Source organism: Amblyomma americanum, chromosome 4 (genome assembly GCF_052857255.1).
Source record: "Amblyomma americanum isolate KBUSLIRL-KWMA chromosome 4, ASM5285725v1, whole genome shotgun sequence".
NCBI classification, from domain to species: domain Eukaryota; kingdom Metazoa; phylum Arthropoda; class Arachnida; order Ixodida; family Ixodidae; genus Amblyomma; species Amblyomma americanum.
In genome coordinates this window covers 149,123,547-149,142,302 of record NC_135500.1, presented here as the reverse complement: position 1 = coordinate 149,142,302, position 18,756 = coordinate 149,123,547, and the positions used below count along the sequence as shown (strand labels likewise).

At 45.2% G+C, this 18,756-nt stretch overlaps 1 protein-coding gene across 1 annotated transcript in view; it reads right to left on the bottom strand.

Moving 5' to 3' along the window:
* The window catches only part of LOC144129873 (serine/threonine-protein kinase haspin-like), a 13,091-nt gene extending 893 nt beyond the window's left edge, over nt 1-12,198 (bottom strand). Inside the window, exons 1-8 of the mRNA XM_077663934.1 lie at nt 12,053-12,198; nt 9,381-9,545; nt 9,066-9,128; nt 8,896-8,990; nt 5,028-5,101; nt 3,970-4,198; nt 2,639-2,726; nt 1,477-1,682 (exon numbers count right to left, since the gene is read on the bottom strand). Coding sequence (XP_077520060.1) covers nt 1,477-1,682; nt 2,639-2,726; nt 3,970-4,198; nt 5,028-5,101; nt 8,896-8,990; nt 9,066-9,128; nt 9,381-9,545; nt 12,053-12,198 — 1,066 coding nt within the window. The remainder of the gene's footprint in view (nt 1-1,476; nt 1,683-2,638; nt 2,727-3,969; nt 4,199-5,027; nt 5,102-8,895; nt 8,991-9,065; nt 9,129-9,380; nt 9,546-12,052) is intronic.
* Between the last annotated feature and the right edge of the window lie 6,558 nt (nt 12,199-18,756).

The following is an 18,756-nucleotide window of genomic DNA, read 5'->3' as shown; positions in this document are numbered from 1 at the left end:
TTTTGCATGATGTTCCTTCTATTTCCTCGCCCACTCCGTTGCAATATGGTTAAGCAACAGGACCATATGCAAGTTCTTTAACATTGGTCTTTTTGGGGGAAAGGCTAAAAGTTTGTCACGGATTTACAGTTATAGTTTGTATGCAGTGGAGAAGCGGCGGGGAGTCGATAGTGGTGTTCTGGACTGGGCATAAGTTTTACCAGCGCAGCTTGTTAAAAAACACTCATTGTCTCGAAACAGTGGAAGTTTCTTTTGGCGGCAGTGTCTGATGAGTATCACAATGTGGCAGGTGGAATAAAATTTGCCTCATGGAGGACTGTTCGAGCTTCAAATGGGGGAGAAAATGATACCAAGATGTTCGAAATGCGACTGTGGTAACACTGCGAAATGAAAGCATGTAGTTGAATAGTACGTCGCGAAGTTCGCACTATCTGAGGCCGCTTATTTGGAGTCACAGTTTGTGCTTTTTTTCTCCTAGAATTTTATTTCCTTCTAGACACAACGAATGTTATATTCAGGAATAAGCAGCGATGCAGGAATATATTTCCTATTCAAATCAGACCCTTCAAAGGTGCAGCAGGCTTCTCCTCGTGCATTAACTTCACTTCATAGCCACCTTTGCGCGGCGTACTAAATTGTAATAATAATTGGCTTTTTTTGGGGGAAAGGAAATGGCGCAGTATCTGTCTCATATATCTTTGGACACCTGAACCGCGCCGTAAGGGAAGGGATAAAGGAGGGAGTGAAAGAAGAAAGGAAGAAGAGGTGCCGTAGTGGAGGGCTCCGGAATAAATTCGACCACCTGGGGATCTTTAACGTGCGCTGACATCGCACAGCACACGGGCGCCTTAGCGTTTTTCCTCCATAAAAACGCAGCCGCCGCGGTCGGGTTCGAACCCGGGAACTCCGGATCAGTAGTCGAGCGCCCTAACCACTGAGCCACCGCGGCGGGGCCGTACTAAATAGTAAGCTTTCAGAATTGGAAGAAATTGTTAGAGTAGATAGTAGATGTTTCAAATCAATTTTCCCAATGCGGGAGCGATATTGAACTAATGGGTTAAGGTGTATCCAACAAATTGGGCGAGGTTTCAATAAGAAATTGATTAAAATGAACAGGACGAGACCAATCTGGGAACTGACTTAGTTGTTCCTAATTTTAGCGCCGGCCCAAAGTACAGGTGCATAACAACACACGATTGGAAAGTATGAATTTCTGCAGCCAGTATCATATTTTGCTCCAACCTTATAGTCATCGACAATTCTTTGCACTTATCTGGTAGACTGAACGTTTGTGACTGCGTAGAATAAACGTTATTACCCGTCGCCCTTGCGCTGCTGTGTCCTCTGATAAGCGGGATGGAGTCGCAGTATTTCGATTAGGTTATTAATTCACAACCCATCCCATTGTATTTTAGAACTACGTCGAGAACTTGCTATTACGGGTGATCGCGAGTAATGACCAAGAGCTAAGCTCACTGTGTCCAAGCTTGTTGATGTAGTTCCATACGAATTCGTCTGCCGACCGGAAGCGGTGCAGGTCCCGCTGCATGAAGGCGAGAAGCTCGAGCTTCCGCTGCCAATCACCGGTCGGGTTCGGCACGGTCAGGTAGTCGCTAAGATGGCCGCACAGGTAAGCGAGCCACAGGGCGTTGGTCTCCGGGTGGAATACGTCCCAACGGTCCCTGCAACCCGGACAGATATCATCAAGCTGCGATATCCATGTGAAACGGAACGCCACAATTGCTGCACTTACTAAAAATATCATTTCTGGGGTGCGGACAAATGATTTTTTTGTTCGAAGCAAATTGTAAATGAGTAGTTGATAAACCACAAATAATTGTGAGTAAGCAGCCCAAATTGTCCACCACAATCCCCGCACTCTAGTGTAAATTGAAAGTAATAACTGTCGAAGTGAGGGGATATTATAATGAAATTATGGCAACTGCTAATTTGATTTTAATATAAGGCGCGATATTGTTTCTGATACAAGTACGACTTCAAAGAGTGGGGCAGTACCCAATCAATATGAGTTCAGTGAATTGGTATAGTGACAATGAAGAGATGCTCACTTATAATTAAAGGTTTTGAATAAAGGCTTGGGCCGCATTGCATCGATAATTGCTTATCAATTACCTAGACGTTCTTAGTAATAAATAGTTTCTCAAAATTTTAAACGAGGGCGGGTCCCCACTTGTTGATTATGAAAGAGCTCGCTGGTGGAAAGTTTCGCCTTTTGCTTTAGTGGCAGAAATGAAGATATGTCGATGCACGTGCCTACAGCTATGCTTCCACTAGCCTATTAGTTCTCAGACAAGAAAACAGAGAAGCTGTTTCCGGCTTCTGAGGAGCTTTTTAATTTCAGCAGCGCCTTGATGACCAGCCACATGGTTCGCACTGGAGCGTTTTTTTTTTGAAAAGAGACTCTGAATTGGGTATGTACTGTTAAAATCTGGTACAAGCTCTACTTCTCTCATTGCGGCAACAACGAAGACAAAACCAATAGTCTGCTATTTCGTGCAGCATAAGCCTATGTCCTTCTTGAACGCTAAAAATTCTCAGAGACAGAAGTGGCTTTTTATGAGAGCCTAAAGTGCACACTCAGTAAAAAATAGACTGGTTATAGGAAATATTTTCTTACTTGATAATCCTTTCCATTGTGAGATAAATGGCAGTCTTCTCCTTGTATACGTGGTTGTAGTTTCTCATCCGCATTATGATTTCATTATCTGTTGTAAACGTAAAGAGGAGGTGAAATAAAAGAAGGGGAAGAAACGACAAAACTGTAGAGTTCCAGATTGGAGAGATCATAATAGCGGTGTGGATATAACTGAGACAAGTATAAATGGCTTAACATGCGGTAAAAGCGGCCGGTGTAGGTGCATACTCTGTTAAGAGATTCGAAATGGGCTTGCCTCTAAGCCCTTCAGCAGATCACTGTGGGATCGCTGGAGGTCTTAAGCTTCAGAAGCACAAGAACGAGAGTTTATCACACCTTCAAGAAATTTCGAACACTGGCGGTACAAACCACGCTAAAAAGTCAGGTACAGATGCGAACTTAGTGGGCTTTGTACTTTGTGACTGACATACTTTACAGAGCAGTGTGGAATAAGTTAAAGCAGTAAAAGTTCTACAAATGGCATGGGATCTAAACTGCGGTATATTATTTAAGACGACAAATTTATTCTTCAGAGTCGTCATCAACACGCTTGTATCGGAAATAATTCTCTACTTTTTAAACTCCAATATAGGTCATCCAGATAAAGTTCAGAAGATATATTTATTTTTGAAATAGAGAGCAAGGAAATCCATGTAGCTTTATATACTCACCAGCAGTGCATTATATACGTCTCCGAATTTAAACAAAGCGCCCTTTCTGCCCCAGTCACATCAAAGTAGCCAAAGAAATTACTACTTGCGGTGTAAAGCTGATGCATATTCTTTTAGGCTCAGTGCAGATTCTGTAAGATATACTCTAATCTTGTTCGTGAGCCTATGAATCTTCCATGTTTGTATGAGCCATGTTTGTATAGATAAGCAGACGCATAAAAGCAGAATCTTGACGTGGTCGTCCTTGTGTATCACCGAAGTTATTCAGATTTGCATAAAAAATGTCGTAGCGCAAACGAGAGCTGTACATGAACAAAGTATCGCGATACATGTCGACTGAATATACTGTCCTTTCCCAAATAATATTTTGGAGAGTTCTAATTCGGATTCTAAAATCTTGTTTAGAGTCCCGATAACGACAAATGCGACACTAGACAGAAGGTTCTCAAGCGAGAAGGGCAGAAGACAGCGAGGAGGGAGGGGGTTGTCTATAAATGAAGGAATTGACCAAATTAACAAATACAAGCAACACAGTTTTCTGGATCTTTATACGAAGCAGCAATGCAGCAGTACTACCTTTGCACGAGGGCACACATCCTAGAGCCCTGTAGCTAAAGAGGTGGCCTTCGAGAACAGACGTACTGTATTTTATCCGGCTAAAGTTGTCGTCGAAGAGGGTGACCTTGATGCCGGACCCTTTGACGCAGCAGGTGCGGCCATCGATGAGGAAGTGCTGGTTCTTGCTCGTGGACGGGATTACCTTGATGTTGTCCTCGTGCAGGTTCCGGTGCTCGAACTGCAGCTCTCGCTCGGCGACGGCCAGTGTGCACGCCACCTGGCCGATGATGCTGATCGCCTGCGACGGCTTGAGCTGCGCCACGAAGAGCATTTGCCCCGTTACCGTACTTTGCATCTTTATCTCCAACCTCAAGCTCTGTAGCAATTTAGTAGCAATTGCCAGAAGCAGACCACGTGACATAAAACAATAACATTATGGTTTAGACATTTGTGCAATTTTGAACGCAAATAAAGTCTAAGAAATCTAGCTACTATATTATCCGCACATAGAAACCACCACCACCTTGACAATGAAAACAATGTTACACTCGACCGTCGTATTGTGTGTTGCAATACCTTTGCGTTTTTTTATTTGCGATCTTTTTATTCATTTCATTACCTCACATGTGTAATGTATTAACCAGAAAGTAAGTTTCCGGATATTGTTAGAACTCGCCGAATTTTGCTCTAGAATTGACACAGCATTGAAAAAAACGGGGCGGATACGACGTTCACATGGTGTGTACAGTCTGTCCGCCTTTCTGTGTGCGACCATTCCCACAAACCCCGTTTTCATTTAGCGGAGGCTTTAATTCCTCAGCATACTATTGCGACAACTCCAGACTACGTTGCGCTAATCATTCAATCATCGCCTTTCCGGTAGGCTGTAGCGGTAGCGTGTAGGCTCTTTTGAACAGAGTGTTGGATAGGTGGCGATATTTTCTTGCGTTTAGGATGCCACGCGTAAAAGCCACAAAAACAGTCAGAGTTCTACAGAAGAGAAGTGCAACTGACAGAATCTTTGGCGTGGCAAGGAGATCAGCGAATGCCATAAATAAGTGAACTTTCTATGAAGTGTATCGAAAGTTTTCTTCTGTGAAGCTGAAGATTCTCACAACTATCACAGCATTTTCGCAACTTGCCTTGCATTGCAGGATGCTGGTGCCGCTATAGTCACTTTCCACTAGGATGTACCGCTGCTCCATGGGACGCAGGTCTGCGGTAGAAAGCATGCGTTATCCGAAGGTCCTATGTAATCCTGTGTTTGGTTGTTTCTATTCCAGGATTCTCAAAGTACTTTCTCAGTATTCTCACATGAAACTGCATTAAGAACTTGTGCGTAAAATTCAGAGGCACTTTAAACGGAATGGAAAGAAAAGAAAAAACCAAGTGTACACGATGCAAGTACTAAAACATTTTCTATGCTCTGCGGGTATCAACAGTGGCATGCATGTTCCCATCTGGAGAATCAATCTATGAATCCTTGTGGGAAAATGTGTACCCTAGCAATGATGCTACGCTGTAGATGCTGTGGCTATGCTGTAGTACAATGGCTGTCCACTGTGTGCATTCTTTTCCTATTTTAATATATGGCACAGTCAGTGGCGAGTGCAGTTTAATGTAGAGTCACTCCCTACAGCTAGACAGATAGGCTTCATAGACATTCCCTTCAAATCGGGGTGGATGCGGGTGCCACCTTATTTCTTATTTATTTCTTTTTTTACTTTATATCATGTCTCGCTTCTTTTTCAGTTTATATTACCGTTATGTTCTAAGCAATAATATTATCGATATGTGTGGTGGTTTGTGCAATTTTGCAGCCTGCTTTTACTCCATCAGTGCAATAGTCTTCGCATGCTCGCCTTAACTGTTGATATGGAAGTTTTTATTTCTTATTGAGCATGCCCAAAATCTCAAGCTTTAGTAAGACTGACTATGCGCCATTGATATCTGCATACGCAGGTTTAGAGCATCAATATTTTTTACATTGCTCCCATGTGCTGCGTAAGCATGTCTTTTCGTTAAAACGCGCTTATTGCCTATTTAGCGTCAAAAAGTACTGCACTGCCTATTGAAATAACGTTTCCTCCCGAATTTGGATTTTTTCTGTTGTTCCCATTTTTTTTAATCCAGGGCCCAGCCTCGGCTTTCAGGACGTTGTTTTTCTTGTTCGTGGTACTTTTCTTTTTTCTATTGTTACCTGTTAGCCTGTAGTAAGCTTTTTAATTATCTTCCTCCACCCCATGTCTACACGTTTGGTGCAGATGGACTGGACGACTTTTGCAGCAAGCTGTTGCCAACCCTGTTTATATTATCTCTCCCCAAACAATATTCTCTTATGGGCGTCATGTGCTTAAAAGTATGATCAAGTCATTACCTCTGTACAGGTTTCCTTTCTGTCGATCCAATATGCAGCAGAAACAATCTACTAAACGTTTTGTACTTCATCTCTAGTTTTTGCAGCACATCGAATGTGGGGTGCACTGCAGCGTTTGCAAATATCAGCCCCGGAACCATTACACTCTTCCACGGTGTACGCATCACTTCGTAACTTTTGTGTACCAGTGGAGTTCTACGGTTCAACATGGATGCGTTTTACATCATGTATAACTATATTTGTAAATGCAGCGCCATCTGTTACAAAAAAAGGCCAAGCGACGACTAACAGGTGCTCTAAACATCACGAAGGACTTCAGACAGGATTGTTTGCCTTGATGTGATCAGACAGCTGCGCTGACCAGCATGCAGTTATTTTCAAGTGTAAACTGACATAGCCCAGATGTGAAATTGTTTAGCGTACCCTACTGTTCAATACGCCCATGGCATGGAGGGTATTTTTGTCAACTACTAAGCTTCATTATGCCTTATATATGGAAGTTTCAGCGTGGCGCACCTCCATGCCTTGTTTAGACTGTTGCCTTGTGTTTGTGCAGTGACCTGGCATGGCGACTACACATAGTACTTTTATAAGCAATGTTTATTGCCACAGGGAAAAAAAAGGGGCGATAAGTGATGGATGACGAGGATGCTTAATAAATGAAAAAGTTGGCTAATCTAATCTTGTCAAGGAATGAACGATGATGTGGTCCCGGCGGCCAACTGGCATATGATACTGAATTTTTCCGCGAGAGACTCCATGACGCTAGTTTTTTTTTATATACATGGACGTCAAACAGCTCCCATGATACACAAGAAATCAAAGTGAAAGATAACTTTGCTCTCCACTTATAATTACCTGGTAGGTATACGTAAGCGACATCAACATCCACCTTAATAATTTAGCTTTGTGATGCAAACGATACATAAAGGTTTGTGAATAAAACTGCCTACTACACGCACTAAAGCCACATAAGTTTTAATGCACATTTTAATGATGCAGGTAGAATTCCAAAGTTTTTTGGAAAAATAAACAATGCTCGCTTTCTGCTTTCAGTGGCACATGGAAGGTATTGCCGCTTCTCTCGCACTTGTCTTTGGGTGCTAGAGGACTAGTTTGCCTTCCAAAAATGTCTGGCGGTTTAGCATTGCTAAGCACGAAATGTTGTGCGAGAGTCTCCACAGTCATATACTTGAAAGCGCGATTAAAGCGTCCACCTGACCTAGGGAGGCAGTTATGCGCGAATTCTGCGTTTTCATCGTCAATGCCAATCTACGCAATGTGCGCCGATGGCCTTTCCTCCAGTGCCGCGTTTCTGAAGCAATGTTGTCCACGCCAGCGCATGCATCGCACAGCTCTTGTCACTACCGCCACAGAGCTCAAAGAGCGAATATTCGTTTGATAGCAGTATTAGTTGATGAAGAAGACGATGTGCAGTCTACAGCGCGAGAGTACGTTGTAGTTTTGCACGAGGCTAGTTCGGCTGCGGCGATAGGCTTGTGCTCTCGCGCAGTGGCCAACGAAGCTGATATTTGCAGGCTGCCGTGGGTTCAAACCCTAGTCAGGGATATTTATTTGATTTATTTTTGTCTTTATTTCGCTTGGTACAAAGCCGCAAACATCGCAAGATCTTGCTCGGGTTTACGAATTCGAAGAGTGCTTTCGCAATAATATAAAATTTTCGAGCATTGTAGATGCGATACAAGCGAGAGTGCGCGGTTCGGAAGCAAACGCGGTAATTTTTCCGATAGCACGCATATCAGGAATAACGAAGCAAGGTGTCAGCTGTGTGAGCAGCTGCTATGGACAGCACTTCTACCACCGGGGCTCCATTGTCCATTTTCTAGCCACATTCGCCGGACGACCCCCATAAGGTGACGACTTTCAATGCTGAGCTTCATGCGGGTTTTTTCGCATTGATTGTGTGCACGAAGCGGAACAAAACCGTTTATCATCAGAGATAAAAATATAAAGAGTAAGCGGTCTTCATGCTACTAATAGGCAGGTGTGTAAAGCGTGCAATATGGTGGAGGCCATTCACTTTTGTAAAATATTTATTTGTGACCTGCGTCTCCAGTTCGCCATTACAGCGGGGCTTAAGATTTTCAATACAGATAGGATACTATGTATTCAAAGGTCGAGCGTTTTACAGCCCGTTTGAGTAGCATTGCGCTTCTTAAGGCATTCTCCGATGGTGACACTTATAACCACTTCGCACAGGTGAAGTGAAGAAATAATGAACCTATTCTAAGCAAATGCAGTGGCGCACGCACCCTGAAAGTAAATTGTTGAGTTTCCTCGCCACAATAGAAATATGTATATTCTCTGACGCTTACAAAGCAAAGAAACTGCTTCTTTAAGTTAGGAAAATTCTCGGAAAAGAGCTTATTCAGATTAAAAAATTAAAAACAAGTTACCTATGAAAGCTCATAAGCAAAACTATTTTCTTAGATAGGTTGGTGCGAACCAAATAAGCTATGAGAGCGTAATGCTTAAGAGATGCTGGATGTCAGGAAAAATACACTGCGGTGTAGACTATTTTTTTTAGTGGGACTGCAATATCTTGTAGTGGAATTACGCCAAATCTCCCCGCGCACAAAATGTGTGAAAAGAAATTCAGAGGGAACACTCACCAGGTGGCGGATGATAAGGACGGGATCGGGCTTTAGCGAATTCCTCATAAGCTTTGGCAAAGTTTTCCGGGAGGGTGTCGTCCACGAAGATGATCCTGAGAAAAATAATAAGAAGCGAAGATGTAGCTACGAGCGAGCTAAATCTGCTTCCGGCCGGATATGGATTTTACCTCCGCAATATCCTGAATCCAAAACTTTTATTGTTGATGCCCATGTGAAGGTCGCTGAGCTTCCTGCAGCACACAAGTAAAATAAATAAATTAAGGATTGATTGAGTAGGTAGTTCATGTGAGCTGTTAAAACGATTATTGGCCATCTGTCCTGGGGTAGACAAGTAATAACCCTAATTCCAGTCAGCAACAACCTCCTTCGAAAGAGGTAATCCAGCGTGAAAACTGAAAAGTACGCCCTGAAAAGTAAGCAGGAAATCCCCTCTTCAAAGCAGGCACTCGGCCTCTCTTAAAAGCAGCGAACGGTCTCCGTACTTGCAGGTGAGGAGGTTGCAGTAGGCCTTGGAGGCGGTGTGCGTGTCAACGGGGTACAGCTGAACAACGGTGTCCACGGCCGTCTGGGCCTTGCTGCCCGTGACCACGACGTATGTCTCCGAGTCGATGGTCTCCGCGATCTTCTTCAGCTTGGTGCCCTTGAACCTGGACGCGCAGCAGCAGGGGCACACCGAGTGTGCTAAAAGTGAACTTACTCTCACATAAAGAAAGGGCTGTAACGCTGTCCATGACGTCACAAAAACAACCGGGCATGTACAGTCTCACGCACTATGGTGGAAATGTCAGAGTTGTAGAAGTGCGCGGTGTCCCTTTCGAGATGCGTTTGCTCACACTTTACTGATTATGCTGCTCGGGATGGAAGAGAAACTGTCGAAATGAAGCTGAGTTCTCATAAATTGTGATACGGGGCAGTTGTTTGCCATATGTCTACTTCAGCCCTCTGAAAGCCATGCAAGCATTTTTTTTTTGCAACAAAAGGATCGTTATGACACCAAACAGCACAGATGTCTAGAGGTGTGCAGATATCAATAATTCGAAACCTGATCCGCATATGAATATGACGAAAAAATGCCTTCGAATATCATATCGAATATCCGTTCAGTATAAAAAAATATCAGAAAAAGAGCAACACGCAAATGGTGCCATTCTTTGTGCCAGAATAACATATGGTCTTTAAAACTGTAAGAAAGAAACCTACACTGACTAGACACTATTAAAAAAAATAAATGTTGAGAATTGTTTAAACGTTGATCAGACAGTGTAACAGTTTGAAACCTGAAATGTGGACATACAGTATGAGGAAAAAAATGAAATCTGTGAACCGACACGCTTGAGAAGTAAAAATAAAAATATGGCTAGGAAAACCTCATCGCATACAATATTTTTACAGACTAGAAGAAATGGTCGAATTACCTGAAGGTTGAGTAATGAAGCGCCCCCGCCGCCCGAAAAAAAAACGTAGATTGCCAAAAAGGCGAAAATGCGGTGAAGCCTTATGATGAAGCTCCACTTCCAAACACCGAAAGCCGCTAACGAGTGCGCAGTGTAGGTGTGTTGGAAAAACAAGACGGAAAATAACAGCCCAGACACAGGACATTGAAGGTGAACGACACAGGCGCTTCATCGTCCTGTGTCAGCACTGCTACTTTTTGTCATCTGGAGCTAACTAGCCGGCAAAAGTAACCTTGGAAAAATAATGCGGATGCAGGCGAAGGGAACGCACACTGCAGCCGGACCGAGGAGACTGCCTTCAAGAAGGGAAAACAAATAACCAGCGATGCGCCAGTCGGCGTCCGATGGGAGGCCTGTCGAAAGCGCGGGCCGACAGCCGCCATTGCCGCGGGCTGGTGGCGAAGCTCACCAACAGAAACTACGCGGCTACAGGGCCCTCCTAACCTCCCCACACCTGCCGTTACGTGCACTTATGACATGCGCGCGTTACGATGCGCCATGCAATAAGTGTAATTTTACATGATCGCTTGCGCAGCTGCGACACCGCTACTCCCATTCTCAAACCTGCTAAATTCCGCAAATAGGCTTTCCCACCTAACATAGTTGATCAAAACGAGGTGGTGTTCAGTACAGAGGAGTTGTAAAGGTGAGGGACGAATGCTATCGGTGTGGGCTTCAAGTATGTAACGTTATATATAAGGTTCAGACAAAATGCCGCTAACGTTTTCAATACGATTGTTCGAATCGGGTGGGCGCCCATCATGTTCTGATTAAGTCATATGAGGGAAAGCCTACTAGCGGAAAAACGATGGAGAAGAAAGTGAAAAGAATGCCTTTGCACTGCTCTACCTGCCTGCACTTTCAACTTAAGCTTGAGAAAACTTGCTTAGATGTTGCGGTTTTGCAATGGCGGAATTTACGAGTCAGCGTACTTTCGAAAGCTGCCGAATACTCAAGAATTCTCGAATATTAACGTCTCAAACCGATTGCGAACCGAATATCAAGCATATTCGATTCGTTTCAAAATTTATAAAACTTGCAAACTTCAACTAACCACACACGAAATTTACACAAGTCATAAACTATTGGATGACGTGACGTGCGCTGAAAGGCTTTTACTAACCCGTCTTAGCTAGGGAAACTGCGTGGTCCTTACGCTCTTGATTTTTTTCGGTCCCTCGCTCGTCATTTTTGTTTTTTTTTCTTGCCTTGTTCGCTGCTTGTTTGTGTTTGTTTACTTCGCCGCCTGCGTAATTTGCGCGCTTTTTACTTTCCCTCATCCCCCATCCACGACTGCGCTTCTGTATGAAGAAGACTGCATTGCAAGCGTCGAACTACTCTCTCTATTCATTGGTGCGGATATGCATGTGTGACAAGATCTGCCTCGTTTCCTATACCTAATACTGACGCTTTCGCTGTGGTTGTAACTAGAATTTCTCACCGAAAGCCCAATTCACAGACCTATTTGCTCCCAAGCGGATTCTTAAACGGTCCCCACCGCGTTCATTTTATCCCCGTTTGTAGCAACCAGCCATTGAGATCGGCGCCCAATAGCGAGGTGTACTAATTGGAGAAAAGCTTTTGAATGCAGACATCGGATAGGTGGCGATCTTCGCTGCTAATGCTCCGCAATCCGGTTTTAGAGCGAAGATGCGCAACTGACGCAACCAATGAGAAACGGCCAAATCAACAAGACTCACGATGGCTTCAAGGCTCGGTTGAAATCCAGGACATCCTCACTATCGCACAAGGTCATGAGCTTATTCAGGCAGTCGTTGTAGCACTTCCGGCAGCTGTGAGGGCACTGAAAGTTCAGTAAGACGCCGAGTTGAGCTAGTCGGTACATGCTTACTGTGAATAATAGCCCAGAGACAAGGGACAGAGGAAGCAGACCGGACCGGCGCTAACAAATGCGGTTTATTAGTCTCTGCGTTTTTATTCACAGGCACTGAGAGCTATTAGAAGCAAAATGTGACTATCACAAGATCTAACCAGATAATCAGCGATGAAACGCTGAGGATAGAGAATCGAGAAGAGCAGGGACAGAGGATTGTGGTTGTGGGCGTAAATGGCTACATCAAATAGAGTGTAGAATTAAAGCAGCTGCAACGACATCGATCCCTCGCACATAGCTTTCACAGAAAGCATATTTGATACTCTCTTCTGTGAACGACTCGAGACGTGAACTGCAAGCGGCCTGCTAACGGTTTTTAAATAGTGCCCTTGCATGTATTCTAGTATCGCATCTCAAACAATTAAATACAACAAGCTGAAAACAAAAAAAATATATCTTCCACTGGAGTCACGCACGGGCTGGCTCTAAGTGGCCACTTGAAGTGAGTGAGCAGATGTACGGAGCTATTGCGTATACCAACTATCGAATGAGGCTCTATACAGTTGCATGCAAGTATAACCGGTATGTGTTTATATTATCAATTTTGTAGGCACGATGAGCGCGACTTTTAACTGCCGAAAATACACGACTCATGTAGCTTGATATTTCTTTCCTTACGCATAGTTTTGCGCCGGAGCTGCTGGCCCCGTGATCGTCCTCCTCACCGCGTCGTCCCTGAAAATAGAACGGTCAATGTTCAAACACCCTGAAAAGAATGGACTCTCTTTAGCTCTCTGATCCTCATGTTCGCATCATAAAAACTAAACGTTCATCAGAAAACACCTACTTAATCTCATAGAACAGTTGTGATCGCAATTCATGAGCTCTAAAGCTGCAGAAACCCTGATTACGGGAATGTTTGTTTTCTAATGCAGCTGCCGTTCGACAGCTGTCACTTTAGAGAAAGAGAAACGTTTAATGTATAAAATGTTTGGGTGGGCCCTCATTCTAGGAGCCGATTGAATTTTGCCACCGCTCTTGCTTGTTTAAACTGGAAAATATTTGAGAGCGAAAGCGGTTTATTGGGGGCGTTACGCGGATATCACCCTGACACCGTCGCGTGTGTCACTTGCAAACAGAATCTGCTCAGTTTATAGAAGCTAGTTCTAATATTTCGCAACAGTTAAAGTAAACCTCATTTTAGCAAAAAATTTAAGTTTATACAAATTTGATTACTCCAAGTGTTCCATTCTCTCCTGTCATCTCCTGTGAAGTCCACTGCAATTCAAAGAGGTGATCAGCTCCGACAATGCGGTGAAGGATTCAAGATACTCCAATTCAGAATTCGTACGCTTGTGCAAGAAATCTGGCTGGTTGATTAGCCAGAGACAGATAGAGTCAAGCGAGTGGGTGAGAAGGAGCAGGAGTGCGCAGGCGAGAACAGTAGTGTGCTCGCTTGTTTTCGCGATTGCGACGCGAAGAGTGCGACAGATGTGGTGTGAACAACGTATGCGCCTCTGCTCGATGTTCCACTGAGCTTGAACGCAGGTGTTGATTTCATGGTGACGTGATACCTTTGAACGGAAGGCGCGAAAGAGTTTTCATAAGCGCGCATACATGGTGTACGCTGCATGAATTCAGCGGTTTAGATATGTCAGAGGTTTGACTTCACGGCAAGGATGTAAGGAGTGGTGCGAAGGTTCGCAGACAAAAGACCGCGCAATGCGCTTGCGACCTGGGCAACAAGCTTCCACACAGGCTAAATGTTTACGCAGAGAGAGCGTAATAATAATAATTAATAATATTTAATAATTATTATTAATTATTAATAATTTTGGGGGGAAGGAGATGGCGCAGTATCTGTCTCATATATCGTTGGACACCTGAACCGCGCCGTAAGGAAAGAGTAAAGGAGGGAGTGAAAGAAGAAAGGAAGAGAGAGGTGCCGTAGTGGAGGGCTCCGGAATAATTTCGACCACCTGGGGATCTTTAACGTGCACTGACATCGCACAGCACACGGCCGCCTTAGCGTTTTTCCTCCATAAAAACGCAGCCGCCGCGGTGGGGTTCGAACCCGGGAACTCCGGATCAGCAGTCGAGCGCCCTAACCACTGAGCCACCGCGGCGGGGCAAAGAGAAAGCGTAAAGATTGCATAATCACTGTGCTAGAGGTATTGGATAATTTATACACGCTAAAGTAGTTTATAAGAACATTGAGAAGGCGACAGCCTCTTATCTTGTAAACACCTGTACTTGCAAAAGCTAGAATGACCAAAACAATCATTTTTTGTGTTGCCTCTTTTGCGTGTGTTTTGCGCAGGCGATAAGCCAGAAATCGAGAACCAATTTGCCCGAAGGACCCTCTTATTTGGACGCGTGTACAGTTTTTTGCTAGCGGGTCATGTACTCTGCGATGTCAGTGCACGTTAAGAACCCCAGGTGGTCGAAATTTCCGGAGCCCTTCACTACGGCGTCCCTCATAGCCTGAGTCGCTTTGGGACATTAAACCCCCATAAACCATAAGCCAAACCATCCCGACTGTTGGCATCCATACGCAAGACTAATAAAGAACAGCTTGAAGCTGTTGATTATTAGGTATGTTCATATTGTTACGGCACACAGTCGCGAAGCGAAGAGGACATTATTCTGTCGCTGGGCAGTCGACGATAAGGATGCTGCAGCAGCTGGTGCTAGTGCTGGTTTCTGGTTTGTCTTCTGTGTACAACCTAATGTTCCTGCCGCTGAACTAACCCCGTAACATTTGGTGGAGATGCTTGGTATTACACCACGCCCTGGACCTCCGCAGCGGTCGCCACATTGAATCCATCGTCGCTATGCTTTCCTACACCCCTCCGGCCAGAGCGTCACCCCCAGAAGCGTCAATCGTTGTCGTGGCACAGCCTCGCGACCCGGGCACCTTTTGTGGCATCGATGACGTCGATGTTGAAGATTGGCTAGCCGTGTATGAGCGTGTGAGTAAGCACAACCGCTGGGACGCGATGCTCATGCTTGCTAACGTGATCTTCTACATAGTGGGGACGGCGCGCGTCTGGTTTGAGGCCCATGAGGAAGACATTACCTCTTGGGACACCTGTAAGCGGAAGCTCCGCGACTTATTCGGCAAGCCAATTGGACGCAAGCTCGGCGCTAAAAAGACCTTGCTTCTCGAGCTCAGTCGTCCACCGAGTCTTATATCTCTTACATTCAGGACGTCCTTGCTCTTTGCAGTAGAGTAGACAGCGCCATGTCAGAGGCCGAAAAGGTGGGCCACATACTCAAGGGGATCGATTATGACGCTTTTAACCTACTCCTTTGCAAAGACTGCGCAACGGTAGACTTCGTCCTTCGGGTATGCCGGCAAGCAAAGCACTGCCGCATTGCTCCCCGTTTCGATCGCCTTCCGAACACGGCGGTGACATCCTCCTGCGAAGATCTGTCAACACTGCAACGGCCGTCCCGTATCTGTATCTCTACGCGTTTATATATGGTGGAAGCGGTATATTGGCCAAAGGCCCCGCATAAGCCTGAACAGGGAAATGTGATAGCCGTCTATTTGCCTGGCGACGCACAAGTGGTTTGTGGATTTCGTTTAGAAGCACAGCTTTATATGAGTAATCGGCTTTGACCGATCCTTTGAAATTGAGCCAGAATACACATTTTACATTTCATAGAAGAAGTCAGCCAATTGTCACGCCTATGCGATTTTCCTGCCTTTAACCGCCCGTATCTAGCATGAAAGTGAGTACAGACCGCGAGGTCCCGCACTGAGAAACACGTTACGGCCTACATACAACAGAGAATTTCCGCGTCCTTTTGCTAGAATATGATCTCATTTATGGGGCTACCTTGCCCTGATCTTTAATTCATAAACAAACTGTCAACGCTTTGAGGCAGAAACAGCAACGCATTTTCCATCTTTATTCTTAACAAGGCAGGGCACAGCTCTGTTTTGTCTGCTCTTACTTCGCCACGGACATATTTTAATATTGATAACTAAGCAAAATCTCGATACTCCCGAGTTTTCAGTTACATATGAATAGTTTAGAATGGCGCGCTTCGCCAATTAGCTTTGACCGATGCCATTTCTATTATAGCTACTTTCATAAAACAGCGCCGCGGAAACGTTTTGGTTTAAGAGAGTTGGAGAAATGATCAAAGAAAGTTTCGCTGCAACAGTTCTCGAAAGAACAGTGGGCGGTAAGCTGCTTGCTGTTAACATCTTTCGTAAATCTTGGCTCTGAAGATCAATTTTTTTCTAATGGGATGCCAACCACCAGACGTCAAATTTCATTTCCTTTGGTACACCCTTTTCTTTCCAGACCATCTTCATAGATCATAAAAATTGAGCTGATTTACACGTGCTGGATATGTATCGTACGAAATAAAACAGGCTTCGCGGCATTTTCCTTGTTTCAGCGAGCTAACAGCAGCGTTGCGGGAATGAACCACCAGTGGGCGCGATATCGAAAGCCTTTACGCTCACAAAAATTAGGACGGCACAAAAGCAATTCTCATGATGTAACTAACACACTGGGTCAGTGGACACCTCAATCACAATGTGAGCAGGTGGTGGTAGTGGTGGTGGAAAACATTTGTGCACAGATACACTTACAGAAGGTTACACATGAGCTGACCCAAAGGAACCCAGGCCTTGCAAGTACTAGGTGCAGATCCCTAGTTCCTCACCCCAGTGGCATCAGCCGCCGCCCGGGCTCGTCCGACCAAGGCCCGTTGGGCCTTCAGGTCAGAGCAGCCGAGCAGGGTCGCCTCTTAATCCTCCCGGGTTGCGTTGGGGTGAGGGGTAATAGCGGGATTGGAGGGGCAGGCCCACACTATGTGGCAGATGTCCGAAGACACTGCCTCACAGTGCGGGCACCTGCCAGAGGAATCAGGGTCAACATATTTTATTGCTGCCGGCCACAGCAGTGTGCTGGTGTAGAGGGGGAGTAAGAGCCGGTCATCCGCCTTTGAAAGCCCTTTGCATGGGCGGGGGTAACGGCTGTGGCCAGACTGCTAGTAACTAACGATATCATTGAAAGTATAAGCCGGATTAGGATGAGCGTCTTGGTTGAAGGGCAGGAGCAAACTTCCCGGAAAGAGTGCGTGGGGGCAGTGACGGCAGCCTCGTTTCCAGGCAGGCCCTGCTGAGGAGGGGCCTAAATAATTTACCGGTGAGTGGGGTCCTGAATGTAGGAGATATTTTGAAGGATTCGATAGGCTAGATAAGGAGTCCAGCCCTGTTCGAAGTTCCGACAGGCTCCTCGCGTGTCGGTAATGATATATTCTGAGTGCCAGTGGGAACCAGCCAATGCTATTGCGACCTCCTCCGCGTGAGTTATGTTGCTGGCCTTGAGGATAATGCCATTGACTCTTTTGGTCTCGTGGATGACTGCGGCCGTGTACCATACCCCATGGTGTGGGCCGGAGGTGTCCACATAATAAACGTCGGGTTCGGGTCAAAGCTTCTGCACGCGCCAGGCGCCGGTCATGATGGTCTTCGCGTGTCATTTTGGGGGGAAGAGGGCGTACGTGGAGGGCGCATCTCTACGGCGCTGGAACGCATGCCCGCTATTCCATAAGCGTGCTGTGTTGAATGTGGAGCCGGGCAAGAAGGCGGAAACACGACTCCGTCTGCAACAAACGCGTATATTGATTTGTAAGATGCGCTTACCTAAATTTCCTGAAGGTGTTCACCATTCCTAGGACCAGGAGGCATTTTAATTCGCATACCCTTTCTCAAAATCAGCTGAAAATTTAGATTCCGTTGATTTTGAGGAAAGGAAAGGCGCATAACGGGCTGCCTGGATCAGTGACACCTCACCCGCGCTTTCAGATACGCTGCGGTTTGGACGCTGGCCCCCTATTGCTCCAGGAGGGGGATGACGTCATTTGCGTTCCGCGTTTCGGCCACTAGTTTTCGATGACGGTGGCGATTTTGCGCAATGAGCCAGGCAATGCTCTGGCACTAATAAGCTTACAGGTGTTCGTACAGTATCATTATGTAGTATTACATATTTTACGTAGCACGGCGTAGCATTACGCACCCGCCTTTCGATGTCGGACCGCTTCGTCTCCGGAGAAATGGACTGCGTGGACTGAAAAAAAGAGAAGTTTATGTGAAGAATCGATGCTTTTCAGTATGGACACGGTACACACACCCACTGGTCACAAATGCCTGCAGCGCATTCTAGGGGGAATGAACGACCTTTACCTTTTTGTCGACGGAGAAGGTCCGACCAATTTGTAGTGAAAAACGAACTTCTAGCTCATTTCCTCTGCTGTGATTCTTGTCGACAGCCAGTTCGTCAAAGAACGACATAAAAACTCAGCTGTGCGCCCATTTCCGGTATATCACATTTCATCTGTCATATGAAAGACTTGTCACTGAAACCAAGGCGCGTAAGAGAATGTTTGCTCTTAGTTTATATTTTTCTGGTCCTAATCAATTGAATAATTACAGTGAAAATTTTTAATTGTTGAAACACAAATTACTACAAAGCAGAATTGGCTAAGGTTATGCAGCATGTCCTTGAAGGCAAGTGTTCTAAGAATCGCAGTGATAGTGCCTTG